Source organism: Hyla sarda, chromosome 2 (assembly GCF_029499605.1).
Source record: "Hyla sarda isolate aHylSar1 chromosome 2, aHylSar1.hap1, whole genome shotgun sequence".
NCBI classification, from domain to species: domain Eukaryota; kingdom Metazoa; phylum Chordata; class Amphibia; order Anura; family Hylidae; genus Hyla; species Hyla sarda.
Genome location: NC_079190.1, coordinates 246,239,992 through 246,257,612, shown reverse-complemented (window position 1 = coordinate 246,257,612; position 17,621 = coordinate 246,239,992). Strand labels below are relative to the sequence as shown.

Below are 17,621 nucleotides of genomic sequence, written 5' to 3'. Positions count from 1 at the left end.
GGCAATACCAACATGTTAGTGTAAAAAGTTTATTTTATATTTTTTTTTTTACAATAACATGCTGGAGTAGACCCCAACTTTACCTTTTCATTAGGGGTAAAAGGAGAAAAAGCCCCCCAAAATTTGTTAGGCAATTTCTCCCGAGTACGGAAATATCCTATATGTGGCACTAAACTGTTGCCTTGAAATACGACAGGGCTCCAAAGTGAGAGAGCGCCATGCGCATTTGAAGCCTAAATTAGGGATTTGCACATGGACAGACCTAGATGCAAGAATTACACTTGCCACCGATACCAAAATTACCCTACATCTGAATTGATTGGCGGGTTTGAACAGGGTGCCTGCTGAATGATTTCAGCAGGCATCCCAGTCAGTCCCCGCCCGGCAAGCGGCGAGGACTGGAATTCCCACAGGTGTACAGGTACGCCCTGGGTCCTTAAGTACCAGGACGTCAGGGTTGGTCTTTAAGGGGTTAAAGAAGGCATCTTATCAGTAGTACTACAAAATATAAAGTTTTTCATAATGACAGTGCCTCTTTAACACCTTAAGGACACAGGGCATAACCTGTACGCCCTGAGTCCGCTTCCTTTCTATAACGCGGGGTTACGCCGTGACACTGCGTCATAGCGGGTCCGGCCCTGCTAGGACCCATGGCTGATAGCATGCGTCACCGATCGCGGTGCCGTACGCTATTATCCCTTTAGGTGCGGCGATCAAAGTTGAAAAAAGCACTCCCGGCAGCTCAGTCGGGTCTGATCGGGACCATCGCGGTGAAACCGCAATGTCCCGATCAGCTAAAATTCATCAGGAGGGTCCCTTACCTGCCTCCTGCGCATCCGAGGAACTTCCGAAGTGGAAGAATCACTGATCAATGTTATCCTATGGAATAGCAATGATCAGTGTAAAAAAAATCTGTGAAATGCAAGTTATAGCCACTAGAGGGGGGATAACACTGCATAAAAAAGTGAAAAAAAAAAAGTTAAAGATCATTTAACCTCATTTAATCATGTAACTTTTTATACCATAAAATTTTTTAGAAAAAGCGACCAAGAAGTCCGATCAAAACAAAAAAGGGATTTTTGTCTTACCGTAAAATCCTTTTCTCGGAGGATCCATTGGGGGAAACAGACCTTGGGTATATGCTGTTGTTGCTAGGAGACTTGAAACTAAGGAAACCAAAAAAGTCGGCTCCTCCCAGCAGGATATACCCGCCTACAGAGCCTGAGGTAATCAGTTTTGTCCCCAAGCAGTAGGAGAGGACTGAGAGGCAGAAAACCAAGAGCAGTCCGAGGTAACCAGAACAAAAAAATTAACTGAACACACCCTCGGACAGGTAACCAAAACCGGAACACCAAAGAAAGGGCTCCGACAGAACGCGTGGAGTGAGCTGAAACCCTGAAAGGAGGGGTCTTTCCCCTGCAACGGTAAGCTTCTGAAATGGCAGACCTGATCCCCTGTGAAATGGTTGCTTTCGAAGCAGGTAGACCCTTACGGTGACCGTCCGTAAGAACAAAAAAGGAATCACATTGACGTAAAGAAGACGTAACAGAGAGGTAGGTATGCACCGCCCGTACCACATCAAGTTTATGAAGCAAACGCTCCCTGGGATGAGGTGGAGCGGGACAGAAGGACGATATCCTCATTAAGGTGTAAGGCAGAAACCACCTTAGGTAAAAAAAGAAGGAACCAGACGAAAAACAACCTTGTCCTGATGGACAATTAGAAAGGGAGAGGGTCAAGAAAGAGCCGCCAACTCCGAAACCTGTCTGATGGAGGTAATTGCCATAAGGAACACCACCTTCCAGGAAAGGAGATGAAGGGAAACCTCCCTGAGGGGTTCAAAGGGCGCGCCCCTGTAGGGTGCCAAGGACCAAATTCAGATCCCAAGGAGGTGTACGAGACCTGTAAGGAGGAGCCGCGTGGGCCACTCCTTCAAGAAAGATCCGAACATGAGAATCAGATGCCAGAGGGCGTTGGAAAAGAATGGAAAGGGTCGAAACTTGACCCTTTAAAGAGCTGAGAGCTAATTGCTGTTCCAGCCCTGACTGCAAAAATGAAAGGAGTCGGGGAAGGGAGAACACCACTAGAGAAAGAGACTGATAATGCAGAAAAACAGTCCTACACCACTGACCACTGATGTCCATTTTATGATGCCAACATAAAGTGGACATATTGTGTTTGTGAAGAAAAATAAAATTTATTTGGAATATCCATTTTCCTTACAATTAGAGAGCTTCAAAGTTAGAAAAATGCTAAATTTTCAAAATTTTCATGACATTTTTGGATTTTTCACCAAAAAAGGATGCAATTAACGCCGAAAACTTACCACCAAAATAAAGTAGAATATGTCACGAATCAGAATATTCGGTAAAAGCGTTTTCACGTTATTAATTCGTAAAGTGACGGTGGTCATAATTGCGAAAAAGGGCTCAGTCCTTAAGGTGAAAAAGGGCTGCGTCCTTAAGGGGTTAAGGACCCAACCCATTTTAACCTTAAAGCGTACCTGTCAGATCCAACAAAAACATTTTTTAAAATATATCACTCAGTACCTAATCCTGACCATGTACATCTAGCACCAATATTTATTTTTTTATTACACATTTAATTTAGCTCACAAGTCTTCCTCCCAAATGGAGGGGGCGTGGCCTCACTGTGCAGGTCTCCGCCCCCCCCCCCCCCTCAGTATCCTGTCTGCTCACATCTCCCCTAGCATTAGCAAAACTACAACTCCCAGCTTGTCTTCACTGACAGTAGCGAGACACAAGCTGACAGTGGGATGATTTTCCCTCCAGAGTCCGGTGCTCACAGCTGTCAATCAAGGAAGTGTGTCCATGACATAGATGATGATGCATGGACACAGCAGGACTAGTATGTGTCCAAGCAGGCGGGGGTGGGCAGTTGTTTGACTGGCTTTTTCAGTGTGAAATACTGAAAATTTTCTTCTGAATGCAATTGCAAAACCTATTGGTTTTGCATGCTTAACAACATATCAAAAGTTTTTGTATCTGACAGTGCCCATTTAAAGACTCGGACATTTTTTGCACATCTGACCACTGTCACTTTAAGCATTAATAACTCTGGGATGCTTTTACCTTTCATTCTGATTCCGAGATTGTTTTTCGTGACATATTCTACTTTATGTTAGTGTTAAAATTTCATCGATACTTGCATAATTTCTTGGTGAAAAATTCCAAAACTTGATGGAAATTTTGAAGCTCTCTGCTTGATAGGAAAATGGATATTCCAAATAATTTATATATTGATTCACATATACAATATGTCTACTTTATGTCTGCATCATAAAGTTGACATGTTTTTACTTTTGGAAGACATCAGAGAGTTTCGAAGTTCAGCAGCAATTTTCAATGTTTTCACAAAATTTTCAAAATCGAAATTTTTCAGGGACCAGTTCAGATTTGAAGTGGATTTGAAGGGCCTTCGTATTAGAAATACCCCATAAATGACCCCATTATAAAAACTGCACCCCTCAAAGTATTCAAAATGACATTCAAAAAGTTTGTTAACCCTTTAGGTGTTTCACAGGAATCGCAGCAAGTTGAAGGAGAAAATTCAAAATCTTAATTTTTTACCCTGGCATGTTCTTGTAGAACCAGTTTTTGAATTTTTACAAGGGGTAAAAGGAGAGAAATGTTCCAAAAATTTGTAACCCAAATAAGTAAGAAAATACCTCATATGTGTATGTCAAGTGCTCTGTGGGTGCACTAGAGGGCTCAGAAGGGAAGGAGCGACAGTGGGATTTTGGAGAGTGAGTTTTTCTGAAATGGTTTTTGGGGGGCATGTCACATTTAAGAAGCCCCTATGGTGCCAGAACAGCATATAAAATAAAAAAATAAACACATGGGCGGCTCCTTATGTAATAGATGTTTCTATGGTTTCCTTCCATGTAAAAAAAATGATTCCTTTAGGAGCCCCTTCTCCATCTGCCCCTCCCCTCTCTGCTCACTACATCGCTCACAACATCTGGCCCCCATCATCATCTGAAAAACTTGAACAAACCCGCGAAAGTCTCAAGAGTGGCATGCCTTACCTCCTAGCAGGGGGTGGGAACTTATGCTAATCACAGAGGTTATATGAATCAGGGGCCTGCTCAATAAAGATCAGAAGTATTTTACTACTGACCGTGTGCGTCTGTGTTATTTACTCCGGTGCTAGCGCAGAGAATCAAAGGCCTTATTTTTGTATTTGGAAGGGAGCAGGATACTTACCAGGCTATCTGATTAAATCTATATCACTTACATGACAATGCGCTCAGCCTATCATTGGCCGAGGCGGGACATCGCTGAGGACGGTGATAGGCTGAAGGCTCTGTGACGTTCCCAATCCCCAAAAAGCAGCAAGAACAGCGGAGGACAGTAAGGCTGGTTCCTAAGCAAGGGGGGAACAGAGGACGAAATTGAGTTCAAGTTTGTTTTTTAATATTTGCAGCCCGGGCACAGGAATACAAAGCAGCGGATGATAATTATTTGGCAGGGGGGGGAGAGAAGTAGCGCTTACGGGTGACATACGATTAGTCCCCCGATGTGGGGTGCAGCGCTGGGCTGATAAACCGGCGGGGGGGGGGGGGGGGCGACGTTGGGGGGCAGAGCTGCGCCCATCACATGATGATCGGGGGAGGGGGGTAAATACCTTTAAATACCGTGGAACCGCCATAATGTACAAAAATACCGTGATACACATTTTTGGTCATACCGCCCAGCCCTAGGTTACCCAAATTTTTCATTTTCACAAGTGGTAACAGGAGAAAATGTCACCATAAATTTGTAAGTACATTTCTTTGGAGTAAGGACATACCTCATATCTGGGCGTAAACTGCGGTTGCACACCAGTCATGGAAGAGCAGGAGCGCAGTCAAGGGCCTTGAGCTTCTACATAGCTGCCTATGTAGCCAGAACAGCGGGACCCCCCCTCAAGGAGCGTTACATAGGGAAAATTACAAAAATGGGGTACAGTGGGACATAAAATCATAAAACCGGTTATGGTCCCAGGATGACCCAGAGCATAGCCAAAACTAAAAAATATGCCCACCCCAAACCCTATGCTCTTAAACATCATTCTGGGAATGTGATGTGTGTGGCCGTCCCTAACCTGTTGCCTCAAATGCGCACCCCGCTCAGGTGGAGAGAGAGCGCAGCGCATTTGAGGCAACATAAAAAGTCCCTGATGATAGTGACCCATTTTTGGAAAAAATACCCCCTTATCAGGTTTTATCAGGATTTTTTTTTTTTATGAAAAAATGTTTTGGGCAATTTAGTGGTTTATGGGGATAAAACTTGGAATTTACTCTGGACTTGGTACATTGGGGTCAAATTATGAGAAATTAAAATGAAAAGGGAAAATTTAGTGCTGCATGGAAGTGTGATACTCCCTGAAGCAGTTTTTAATGCAGAGGCCTGGATGATCGGGACAAGGGTCACATTGAGTGGTGGAGTCCTTCCGTATCCCATTCTTGTTACACACTCTGGGATCGTCCCTTCTTTACAGTGTGGGGGACTTCACCTGGAAAGTTTTGGCCTGGGACGATCCTGGCACCTATAACTTCAATTCCTTGGGAACTCTGGCCTGCTCTTTCCCGGTCGCCAAAATCAGGACCTTTAGGACTTCTTCTTGGAACTGAAGGAATGTCCCTGTGTTGCCAGCATACTGGGACAGTACAAAAGAGTTGTACATGGCAACCTGTACCAAGTAGACCGCAACTTTTTTTGTACAATACCCGTGCTTTGCACATGGCCATGTATGGCTTGAAGACTTGACCAGAGAGATCAACTCCCCCCATATACCGATTGTAGTCCAGAATACAATCAAGCTTGAGGACCGTTGTTGTGGTACCTTGCACTGGTCACAGGTGAGCTGCCGTTACCATGAATTGTGGACAGCATAAGGACATCCCTCTTATCCTTATACCTGACCAGCAACAGGTTTTCATGGGTAAGGGTACGGGACTCAACCTTGGGCATAGGTTTCTGGATAAAATTTAGAGGGAGGCCTCTCTGGTTCTTTCTCACAGTCCCACAAGCGGACGTGGATCTGGCGACAAGGGTTGTGAACAGAGGAATACTGGTATAAAAGTTGTCCACGTACACGTGGTAACCCTTATCCAGCAATGGGTGCACAAGGTCCCTAACGATTTTCCCACTAACACCCAGAGTGGGGGACATTCTGGGGGTTCAATACGGGAATCTCGTCCCTCATGTGGAGGCGGGGAAGTATGTAGTGTGTGTGTTTGGTGTATACTCTATATAACGGTGTGTGCTTATAAGTCACACACCGTTATAAAACAAAAGCGCTGTGGGCAAAAAAAAAAATGGGGGGGCCAAATGCAGCACCCTGAACCCCTAATAGGACCTGGGTCACGCTGAAAAAACTGCGGCAGACCCTTGAGGACCTATTAGGGGGTCAGGGGGGGAATTATTATTTTTTTTTTTTTACTTTTTTTCTGTTTTTAACCTCCTACCTGTCCCTGCATACAAACTCCCCCTGACTAAAGGACCCTTCTTCAGCCATGAGGGGCTCCGATCTCAGCAGAAGGGGGGTCCCTGGCTCCTGAACTCAGTGGGCTAGCAGAGCTGCAAGAAATGGACAATAACCCTTCCCCTGCCGGCTGCTATTGGTCAAACGATCGTCTGGCCAATAGCAGCGCTCCTGGAAGGGTGACGAAATCGCCACCTCCCCATAGATACAGGAGGTGATTGGGGTTGTATTCTACAACCCCGATCACCATGTATCTCCGGGTAATCGGGTCACACGTGAGCCGTATGACCGGAATCGCCACAAATCGCCGGTGTGAATTCACCGGCCATCGTTGACATGGACCGGATAGACATCAGCAGTCACCCCGGTCCAGTCCCCGCCCGGAGCGCGGCGGGGACTGAAATTCCCACGGGTGTACAGGTACGCCCTGGGTCCTTAAGGACCCAGGGCATACCTGTATGCCTTGGGTCCTTAAATGGTTAACCGTATGGACCTACAGAATAAAGAGAAGGTGTCATTTTTCTTGAAAAATGTACTGCGTAGAAACGGAAGCCCCCAAAAGTTACAAAATTGTGTTTTTCTTCACTTTTGGCGCACAATGATTTTTTTTTTCGTTTCGCCGTAGATTTTTGGGTAAAATGACTGATGTCATAACATAGTAGAATTGGAAGCGCAAAAAAAAAGTCATCATATGGAATTTTAATTGAATTGAACGGGTTACAATTTTTAAAAGGTAAGGAGGAAAAAAAACGGAAAAGCGCTCGGTCCTTAAGGGGTTAAGGTCAAAATGGGCTTGGTCCTTGAGGGGTTAAGGTATAAAATCACAGCTCTGATTGCTTGCTATAGGCAATGAAGACTGTAACCATTAGTCTTTATATAAATATCATGATTTGTTAAACTAACTGAGCCAATATGTACATCTCAGCACGGTCACTGCAATTCTGCTGTGTTGTACAGCTCTGTAACACAGTATTCATAGATTGATACACTATACAAAGTGTACAGTACCATGTTTTACTATGAAAGTATATTTCAATACCAGCATCACTTATACAGAAGTAAATGGTACTGCACAGTGATATGTGACATGTGCCTGCAGTTCTGTGAAATAGAACCATAGAGAACCATTGCACTGCCCTAATGCTGGAATTCCACAGTAAAATAACACTTTTCTTTTAGCACACCATTACAAAAGTAAAATCCTTACCCTTTTTCAGCAGTTTTTTCACTTTTGCATAGTTTCCACATTGTATGTAGTTCTGGAGATGTTTTTTAGGGAAGCAGCTTTTAACTGAACCAATCTCTACTGGATATGGTGGTAATGTTAACTTTGAGGAGGACATAGTTCTACAATAGAAGAAAACAACACTGATTTGTAAAGATGTCTGTGGATAGAAGTGATTGATCATCTTCAGACTACTGGCTCCTATGTTACCATTATAAAGCATATTTACTGTATAAATTATATTATCTGGAGCTCAGGTAAAATGGCCACTCCCATAATCATGATCAGAAAAAAGAATAAAACACTCTACAATAAGAAAATATAAAAAAAAAAAAACAATGGTGGAGATTTATCATTGTTGTTTTTTGAAAGTGTGTTTTGAAGTCATTTATTTTTGCTTTGGTTCTGCTTACGTGCAACATATTTATCATACTATAGCAGGGGTGGTTGATAAATTTAGCACACGTAAGCAAAAAACTAATTACTTCAGAATTCCATTTTGTTTGATTTCTCCTCCTTTCTGCGACTTTTTTGCACAAAAAAAAACGTTTTCTATTGTTTTGTAAGCCAGGTCTGGGCTGGTGTAGATTTGCGCTGTTTGCACTTGATAAATACATTACCACTGCAAAGTGAAAAATGAAACTGACTTTTGTAAGATAATTTTTAGCTTTTTGCTTCCAGCCAAAAGTCGCAAAAAAAAAATAAAAAAAACTTGCTTAGGCACACGTTCTAGAGTACATATGAGTTACTTTAATTACCTTCTTCTACAGGGGTTGGAGAAGATAAACAGAACACCCCAATTTTTACAGTTAAGTTGAGCTCTTCCCGAAACATCTGCCATCAACAGTCACAATTAATATATTACAGTCAACATCAATGATTATTACCGTACATCTTATATCACTTAATCTTTATTACTTGTGTTGTTCTAAAAACCTGAGTTGCTTAGTTAATAGGTGCATTAAAGGGGTACTCCAGTGAAAAACAATTTCTTTTCATATCAGGTTTCAGAAAGTTAAACAGGTTCGTAAATTACTTCTATTAAAAATCTTAACCCTTCCAGTACTTATCAGCTGCTGCATGCTCCCAGAGGAAGTTGAGTTGTTCTTTTCTGTCTGACCACAGTGCTCTCTGCTGACACCTCTGTCCTTATCAGGGCACTTTTTCAATTGTAACCAAAAACAATAAAACTAGGGCCCATTAAGTTAGTGCAATCAAAAGCAAGTTTAAGGGCGTGCAACAGTAGTTTTTGGGGTTGTAGTTTTGTGTTTTTTGGCTAAAATTCGACAAAGTGTTCACATAACTTTCAGCTACTTTTGTGTGCAGGTATTTTCCCAGTCTTTGCATAGTGAGATATGACAAAGGAAACAGCAGACTTTGACCTAGGGAGAGACCTGTCAATTAAAGGGGTATTTCCATCTGAGATATTCAAACCCTTTGTGATGCAGGCACTTAAAATTTTTTTTTACCATTTAACACCTTCACAACAAAGGATGTATATATTTATGTCCTCTGTCTGCTGTGTATGAAGAACACTCACAAGCCGGGAGCACTTGATACCCCAGGACCATCAATCAGTAATTGATGGACATCAACCATCAGGCAATAATACAATCAATGCCGATCGCAGCATCTAAAAAGATAAAATTACAGTTGCAGGTGGGTCCAGGGGACTGATTAGGACCTTCAAAGTGTAGCAGTCCAGATTTTCTCTTTATTTCTGTGTCACCGATCGTCAATCTTCTTATTCAGGTGTCCACAAGCGTCAATACTACTGATTAGTACTATGCTATGGTATAGCACTGAACAGTATAAGTTATTGGAAGATTGCTTATCATAGTTCCCTATGGGGAACTTAAATAGGGTAAATAAAATACATTTTAAAATGTTTTTAAAAATATAAATAATGCCCTAATAAACCTTCAACCCGCTTTTTCTAGATAAAAGTGTAAACAAAAATAAACTTAAAGAGTAACTGTTGCTTTTAACCCCTTAAAGGGGTACTCCAGTGCTTAAACATCTTATCCCCTATCCAAAGAATAGGGGATAAGATGCCTGATCGCGGGAGTCCCAACGCTGGGGACCCCGTTTGTAATCAGTGCCCGGAGCGTGTTCGCTCCGGGACTGATTACCGGCGACCGCAGGGCCAGCGGCGTGTGACGTCACACCTCCACCCTCGTGTGATGTCACGCTCCGCCCCTCAATGCAAGCCGACGGGAGGGGGCGTGATAACTATCACGCCCCCTCCCATAGGCTTGCATTGAGGGGCGGAGCGTGACGTCATACGGGGATGGAGGCATGACGTCACACGCTGCCCGCCCTGCGGTCGACCATAATCAGACCCGGAGCAAACACGCTCCGGGCACTGATTACAAACGGGGTGCCACTTGCATGATCCCGGGGGTCCCCAGCGGCGGGACTCCCGCGATCAGGCATCTTATCCCCTATCCTTTGGATAGGGGATAAGATGTTTAAGCACCCTTTAAGGACACAGTCCATTTTGGCAATAAGGACGTAGCCATTTTTTATTTATTTTTTTGGCGTTTTCAATTTTTCCTCCTCGTCTTCTAAAAATCATAACTTTTATATATTTCATCCACAGACTAGTATAAGGGCTTATTTTTTGCACGACCAGTTGTCCTTTGTAATGACATCACTAATTTTACCATAAAATGTATGGTGCAACCAAAAAAATACTATTTGTGTGGGGAAATTGAAAAGAAAACCGCAATTTAGCAAATTTTGGAAGGTTTCGTTTTCACGCTGTAGAATTTACGGTAAAAATGGCAAGTTTTCTTTATTCTGTGGGTCAATACGAACTAAAACGATACCCATGATTGCATACTTTTCTATTATTGTTCCGCTTAAAAAAAGTCACAAACTTTTTAACCAAATTAGTACAATTAAAGTCCCTCTATTTTGACGACCTATACATTTTTCATTTTTCCGTATAAGCGAAGGTATAAGGGCTATTTTTTTGCGCCATGATCTGTACTTTTTATTGATACCCCAATTGCATACATTAACCCCTTAACCCCTTAACGACGCAGAACGTATATTTACGTCCTGCGCCGGCTCCCGCGATATGAAGCGGGATCTCGCCGCGATACCGCATCATATCGCGTCGGTCCCGGCGCTCATCAACGGCCGGGACCCGCGGCTAATACCACACATCGCCGATCGCGGCGATGTGCGGTATTAACCCTTTAGAAGTGGCGGTCAAAGCTGACCGCCGCTTCTAAAGTGAAAGTGACCCGGCTGCTCAGTCGGGCTGTTCGGGACCGCCGCAGTGAAATCGCGGGGTCCCGAACAGCTGACAGGACACCGGGAGGGCCCTTACCTGCCTCCTCGGTGTTCGATCGGCGAATTACTGCTCTGTGCCTGAGATCCAGGCAGGAGCAGTCAAGCGCCGATAACACTGATCACAGGCGTGTTAATACACGCCTGTGATCTGTGTAGAAGATCAGTGTGTGCAGTGTTATAGGTCCCTATGGGACCTATAACACTGCAAAGAAAAAGTTAAAAAAAATTGTTAATAAAGGTCATTTAACCCCTTCCCTAATAAAAGTTTGAATCACCCCCCTTTTCCCATAAAAAAAATAAAACAGTGTAAAAAAAATAAAAATAAAACATGTGGTATTGCCGCGTGCATAAATGTCTGAACTATAAAAATATATCATTAATTAAACCGCACGGTCAATGGCGTACACACAAAAAAATTCCAAAGTCCAAAAGAGCGCATTTTTGGTCACTTTTTATACCATTAAAAAATGAATAAAAAGTGATCAAAAAGTCCGATCAAAATAAAAATCATACCAATAAAAACAAAAAATAAAAAAGTTATAGGGGTCAGAAGATGACATTTTTAAACGTATAAATTTTCCTGCATGTAGTTATGATTTTTTCCAGAAGTGCGACAAAATCAAACCTAGTAGGGTATCATTTTAACCGTATGGACCTACAGAATAATGGTAAGGTGTAATTTTTACCGAAATATGCACTGCATAGAAACGGAAGCCCCCAAAAGTTACAAAATGGCGTATTTTCTTAGATTTTGTCGCACAATGAATTTTTTTTCCGTTTCGCCGTGCATTTTTGGGTAAAATGACTAATGTCACTGCAAAGTAGAATTGGCTACGCAAAAAATAAGCCATAATATGGATTTTTAGGTGGAAAATTGAAAGGGTTATGATTTTTAAAAGGTAAGGAGGAAAAAACGAAAGTGCAAAAACGGAAAAACCCTGAGTCTTTAAGGGGTTAAGCAGGGCCGGACTGGCATAGCGGGATACCGGGAAAATCACCGATAGGCCGACCGCACAGTGGGCCGGCAGGGGCTGGCCTGTGTGAGGCCACACAGTGACTGCTCACTCACACAAGGTGCTGACACTAAGTCAGGACCTTGTGTGAAGCGGCCACAGAGAGGCGGAGCTATAAGCTGTAGGCTCCCAGCCCGGCCACTCAACCCAGTACCTGCGCATCCAGAGCGCAGTGATTCCCAACCGTTTTTTTTTATTTTTTTATTTCCCTCCCCGGCGCCGCAGGGGGGAGGGAAGTTTGTGTGCGCTGTAACAGGACCTGCGATGATGTCACCGTCATGTGATCAGTCAAATGCAGGAGGAGGAGTCACGTGATCAGGGGCCAACGTCCCCAAGCCTCCCCCTCCCCCTGCAGCCCAGAGAGGGGAAGTAAGCGGAAGCTGCGCCGGGCTGGTGTAGTGACCCATGCCGCAGCGTACACCTCCCCCCTGCGGTGTAGTGAATGATTGCCCTGCCGAAGCTCTGAGTCGGTGGCTTTCTTAAGGTACTGTACCATGTCCATCCCCCCCTCCCTCACCCATGTTCATCCCCCCCAATCCCTCATCCGTGTACACTCCTGTCACCCATGTACACCCCTCTGCCACCCATGTACACTCCTCTACACCCTTCTGCCACCCATGTACACTCCACTACACTCCTCTGCCACCCATGTACACCCCTCTGTCCCCCGTTACCACCTTGTCACTCCTGTCCACCCGTCACCCCTGACGCCCCCTGTCACCATGTACAGTCCTACACCCCTCTGCCACCCACGTACACTCCTCTACACCCCTCTGTCACCTATGTACACTCCTCTGTCACCCATGTACACTCCTCTACACCCCTCTGTCCCCCATTACCACCTTGTCACTCCTGTCCACCCCTGACGCCCCCGTCACCCATGTCCACTGCTCTACACCCCTCTGCCACCCATGTCCACTGCTCTACACCCCTCTGCCACCCATGTACACTCCTCTACACCCCTCTGCCACCACTGTACACTCCTCTACACCCCTCTGCCACCCATGTACACTCCTCTACACCCCTCTGTCACCTATGTACACTCCTCTACACCCCTCTGTCACCCATGTACACCCCTCTGCAACCCATGCACAGCCCTTTATACCCCTCTGTCACCCATGTACACCCCTTTATACCCCTCTGCCACCCATGTACACCCCTTTATACCCCTCTGCCACCCATGTACACTCCTCAAAACCCCTCTGTCACCCATGTACATTCCTCTACACCCCTCTGTCACCCATGTACACCCCTGTCACCCATGTACACTCCTCTGCAACCCATGCACACCCCTTTATACCCCTGTCACCCATGTACACCCCTTTATACCCCTCTGCCACCCATGTACACCCCTTTATAGCCCTCTGCCACCCATGTACACCCCTTTATACCCCTCTGCGACCCATGTACACTGCCCTACACCCCTCTATAACCCATGTGCACCCCTCTGCCATCCGTGTACACTCCTCTACACCCCTGTCACCCATGTACACCCCTCTACAACACATGCACACCCCTTTATACCCCTCTGTCACCCATGTACACCCCTTTATACCCCTCTGCCACCCATGTAATCACCTCTAAACCCCTCTACCAATCCTCTACACCCATCTGTCACCCATGTACACTCCTCTACACCCATCTGTCGCCCATGTACACTCCTCTACACCCCTCTGCCACCACTATAAACCCCTCTATCACCCCCTTATACTCCTCTACACACCTGTCTCCCATGTACACCCCTTTGTCACCCATGTACAGCCCTCTGTCTCCCCCGTATACTCCACTACACACCTGTCTCCCATGCACCCCCCCTCTGTTACCCCTTTACACCTATATGCCCCTGTATTCCTCTTCACTTGTAAAATGCTGGTAAAGTGCAGAGCCTAATAGATTTGTTTTTCAGGTTTAAGGGTGAAGAGTTGTGGCTGGAAGAAATGGTCAGGACGGTCCAGACCAGATGGACGACGCTGATCAGAGAAGACGTCACATGTGAGTTGCTGTATAAAGCAGCACTTTAACCCCTTAAGGACTCAGGGTTTTTCCGTTTTTGCACTTTCGTTTTTTCCTCCTTACCTTTTAAAAATCATAACCCTTTCAATTTTCCACCTAAAAATCCATATTATGGCTTATTTTTTGCGTCGCCAATTCTACTTTGCAGTGACATTAGTCATTTTACCCAAAAATGCACGGCGAAACGGAAAAAAAAATCATTGTGCGACAAAATCGAAAAAAAAACGCCATTTTGTAACTTTTGGGGGCTTTCGTTTCTACGCAGTGCATATTTCGGTAAAAATTACACCTTATCATTATTCTGTAGGTCCATACGGTTAAAATGATACCCTACTTATATAGGTTTGATTTTGTCGCACTTCTGGAAAAAATCATAACTACATGCAGGAAAATTTATACGTTTAAAAATGTCATCTTCTGACCCCTATAACTTTTTTATTTTTCCATGTATGGGGTGGTATGAGGACTCATTTTTTGCGCCGTGATCTGAAGTTTTTATCGGTATGATTTTTGTTTTGATCGGACTTTTTGATCACTTTTTATTCATTTTTTAATTATATAAAAAGTGACCAAAATACGCTTTTTTGGACTTTGGAATTTTTTTGCGCGTACGCCATTGACCGTACGGCTTAATTAATGATATATTTTTATAGTTCGGACATTTACGCACGCGGCGATACCACATATGTTTATTTTTTATTTTTTTTACACTGTTTTATTTTTTTTATGGGAAAAGGGGGGTGATTCAAACTTTTATTAGGGAAGGGGTTAAATGACCTTTATTAACACTTTTTTTTTACATTTTTTTTGCAGTGTTATAGGTCCCATAGGGACCTATAACACTGCACACACTGATCTCTAATGCTGATCACTGGCGTGCATTAACACGCCTGTGATCAGCATTATCGGCGCTTGACTGCTCCTGCCTGGATCTCAGGCACGGAGCAGTCATTCGTCGATCGGACACCGGGGAGGCAGGTAAGAGCCCTCCCGGTGTCCGATCAGCTGTTCGGGACGCCGCGATTTCACCGCGGCGGTCCCGAACAGCCCGACTGAGCAGCCGGGTCACTTTCACTTTCACTTTAGAAGCGGCGGTCAGCTTTGACCGCCGCTTCTAAAGGGTTAATACCGCACATCGCCGCGATCGGCGATGTGTGGTATTAGCCGCGGGTCCCGGCCGTTGATTAGCGCCGGGACCCACGCGATATGATGCGGGATCGCGGCGCGATCCCGCTTCATATCGCGGGAGCCGGCGCAGGACGTAAATATACGTCCTGCGTCGTTAAGGGGTTAAACTACATACCCACTGATAAATAGATATTGGAATTTGTGTGCATTGTGGCTTTTTATAAAAAATTATTATACAGGATTTGGTCAGTAACAGTATGATGGTATTAAGTATGGTGATAATATTCCTCCTTGTATACTGGTATTATTGGTAATATTGGTCAGTATACAGGATTTGGCCAGTAACAGTAAGATGGTAATATGTATGGTGATCATATTCCTCCTTTTAAAGTGACATTATTGTTAATATCAGTCTAAGTATAGAGGACTTGGTCAGTTACAGTGTGATGGTAATATTTCCTTTCCTCCCATACTATTGTTACTTGGTAAATGTATGACTTATATAGACATATACAGTGTTATAATGCATGGAAAATTGACACATAAATAAATAGCATAGTGAAATACAGTAGCAATTTATTTCTTTGAAATTTATATATCGAGGAAATAAAAAAAATATATATATATAGATATAGAAAATAGTAGAACAGCACATCCAGGTCCAATATAGTTGTAAGGAGGTGCTCGCAGATCCTGGATCCTTGGTTAGAGGATCAAAAATTATTTAAACAGCAGAAAAAATCTTGTCCACAGCACCAAATTCCATAAAAAGTGTAGGTTTTATTCCATAACAGGTGTCAATACAGCAGCGACGTTTCAGTCAGCTCAAACTGACCTTTCTCAAGCAGCATATCAATAGTGTTAACCACATTTATATAGGGATATCAATCACACCAGATAGTGTAAACAAACAATTAATGAATAAAGTGCATAATAGTGCATAAACATAGTGCATATAAAACATCCAATCACAAAAGAATAGTGAAACAGTATATCAAAATTATATACATCATTATTAAAACACACACATTATACAGTGCAAAGATGACATTAAGATAAATGCTTAACAGCATTTAATTTAATCAAGTGATACACATGTGTAGATAAACAGTAAGGGTTAAAAAGGTGGGGGGGGGGGAATAGGAATAGAAAAGTGTCATTAATATCTCCTCCAAGGAACTGTCCAGTGACCAACTGAGGGTTCTGGACAAGGGTTTAAACTTTTGTCCTAGTACATTTACAGACTGGTTCCAATTAGAACTAGATTTTAGTCAATTTTTGAGAAGATTGAAACTGAAAGTTTGGTTTTCTAACAAAAGTGATTGTAGTGTAAGCTCTAACCATTCTGTTGTTGATTTGAATGTCAATTCTACTTCCAGTGCCACAGGATCCTTGAAACTACAACCATTGGGCCTACGAAACATAAGTGATTTCAATCCCCCAATAGAGTCACATGCAATTAATACCTTTAAACAGTGTGTTAAGAAGGAATTTATTGAATTAAGAAATAAGAGTACTCGACTTAAACACCCGAACATGACACGTAGGGAAATGGATTCGATATTGGAGCTTGTCCATGACCACGACCGCATCATTAAACCAGCCGATAAGGGCGGAGCGGTCATGGTCATGGACCGGACCCAATACATTAGAGAAGCTGAAAGGCAATTAAACGACATCTTGGTTTATGAGAGACTGACACATGACCCAAAATTTGAGATAGAAAGAAAGATACAGATCATTCTGAAAAAATGCATTTGAGGCAGGAATCATTGATGAAGAAACTAAGAAATTTTTGACTGTACTTTTTCCGGTTACGCCATTACTATATCTCTTGCCAAAGATCCATAAAAGCCTTGTGGATCCTTTGTCTCGGGGATGAATTCTATTACCTCACGAATATCGGTGTACCTGGACAAAGTACTACGTCCCTTCGCAGTAAATACAAAATCATATGTGAGGGACACTGCAGATTTTTTGGGTAAGATTAAGGGAATTAGGGTGCGACCTGGCACCATCATTGCCTCGTTTGATGTGGTCAGCCTCTACACCTCCATCCAAAATGATGGAAGCTACTTTTTCTCCAGAAAAGATTGATTTTCTTGTCTCCCTATTGCAGTTGGTCCTTGAGAACAATTATTTTCTTTTTAATAATTAATTTTTTTTTTTACAGAAAAGAGGGACCGCAATGGGGAGCAACACTGCGCCTACGTACGCAAACATTTATATGGCGCATTTTGAGGAGATGTAGGTCTATGTATCGCACCACTTCAGGCATGTCCTGGGGTGGTGGCGGTACATAGACGACATCTTCCTCATCTGGAGTGGGGGAGTGTCTGAGCTACTCTCTTTTCAAAAATACCTCAATGATGTCACAGCCAGTATCAAGTTTACACTTGCACATTCTTATGAGTCCATTAACTTTCTTGATGTCTTGGTCAGTGTGAAGG

At 43.5% G+C, this 17,621-nt stretch overlaps 1 protein-coding gene across 20 annotated transcripts in view; it reads right to left on the bottom strand.

Annotated features, from left to right (window-relative positions):
* The window catches only part of TEX14 (testis expressed 14, intercellular bridge forming factor), a 536,718-nt gene that overhangs the window by 494,096 nt on the left and 25,001 nt on the right, over window positions 1-17,621 (bottom strand). For 13 of the 20 annotated variants that reach the window (XR_008888708.1, XM_056556863.1, XM_056556851.1 and 10 more), the window contains exons 2-3: window positions 7,697-7,836; window positions 4,258-4,386 (exon numbers count right to left, since the gene is read on the bottom strand). Coding sequence is in view for 18 of the 20 variants with exons in the window: in XM_056556863.1 (XP_056412838.1) it covers window positions 4,258-4,386; window positions 7,697-7,832 (265 nt within the window). In the remaining 2 variants the exon portion in view is untranslated. Of the gene's footprint in view, window positions 1-4,257; window positions 4,387-7,696; window positions 7,837-17,621 lie in introns of those variants that run through there. The other 7 variants (XM_056556857.1, XM_056556859.1, XM_056556866.1 and 4 more) reach the window with 2 other exon arrangements.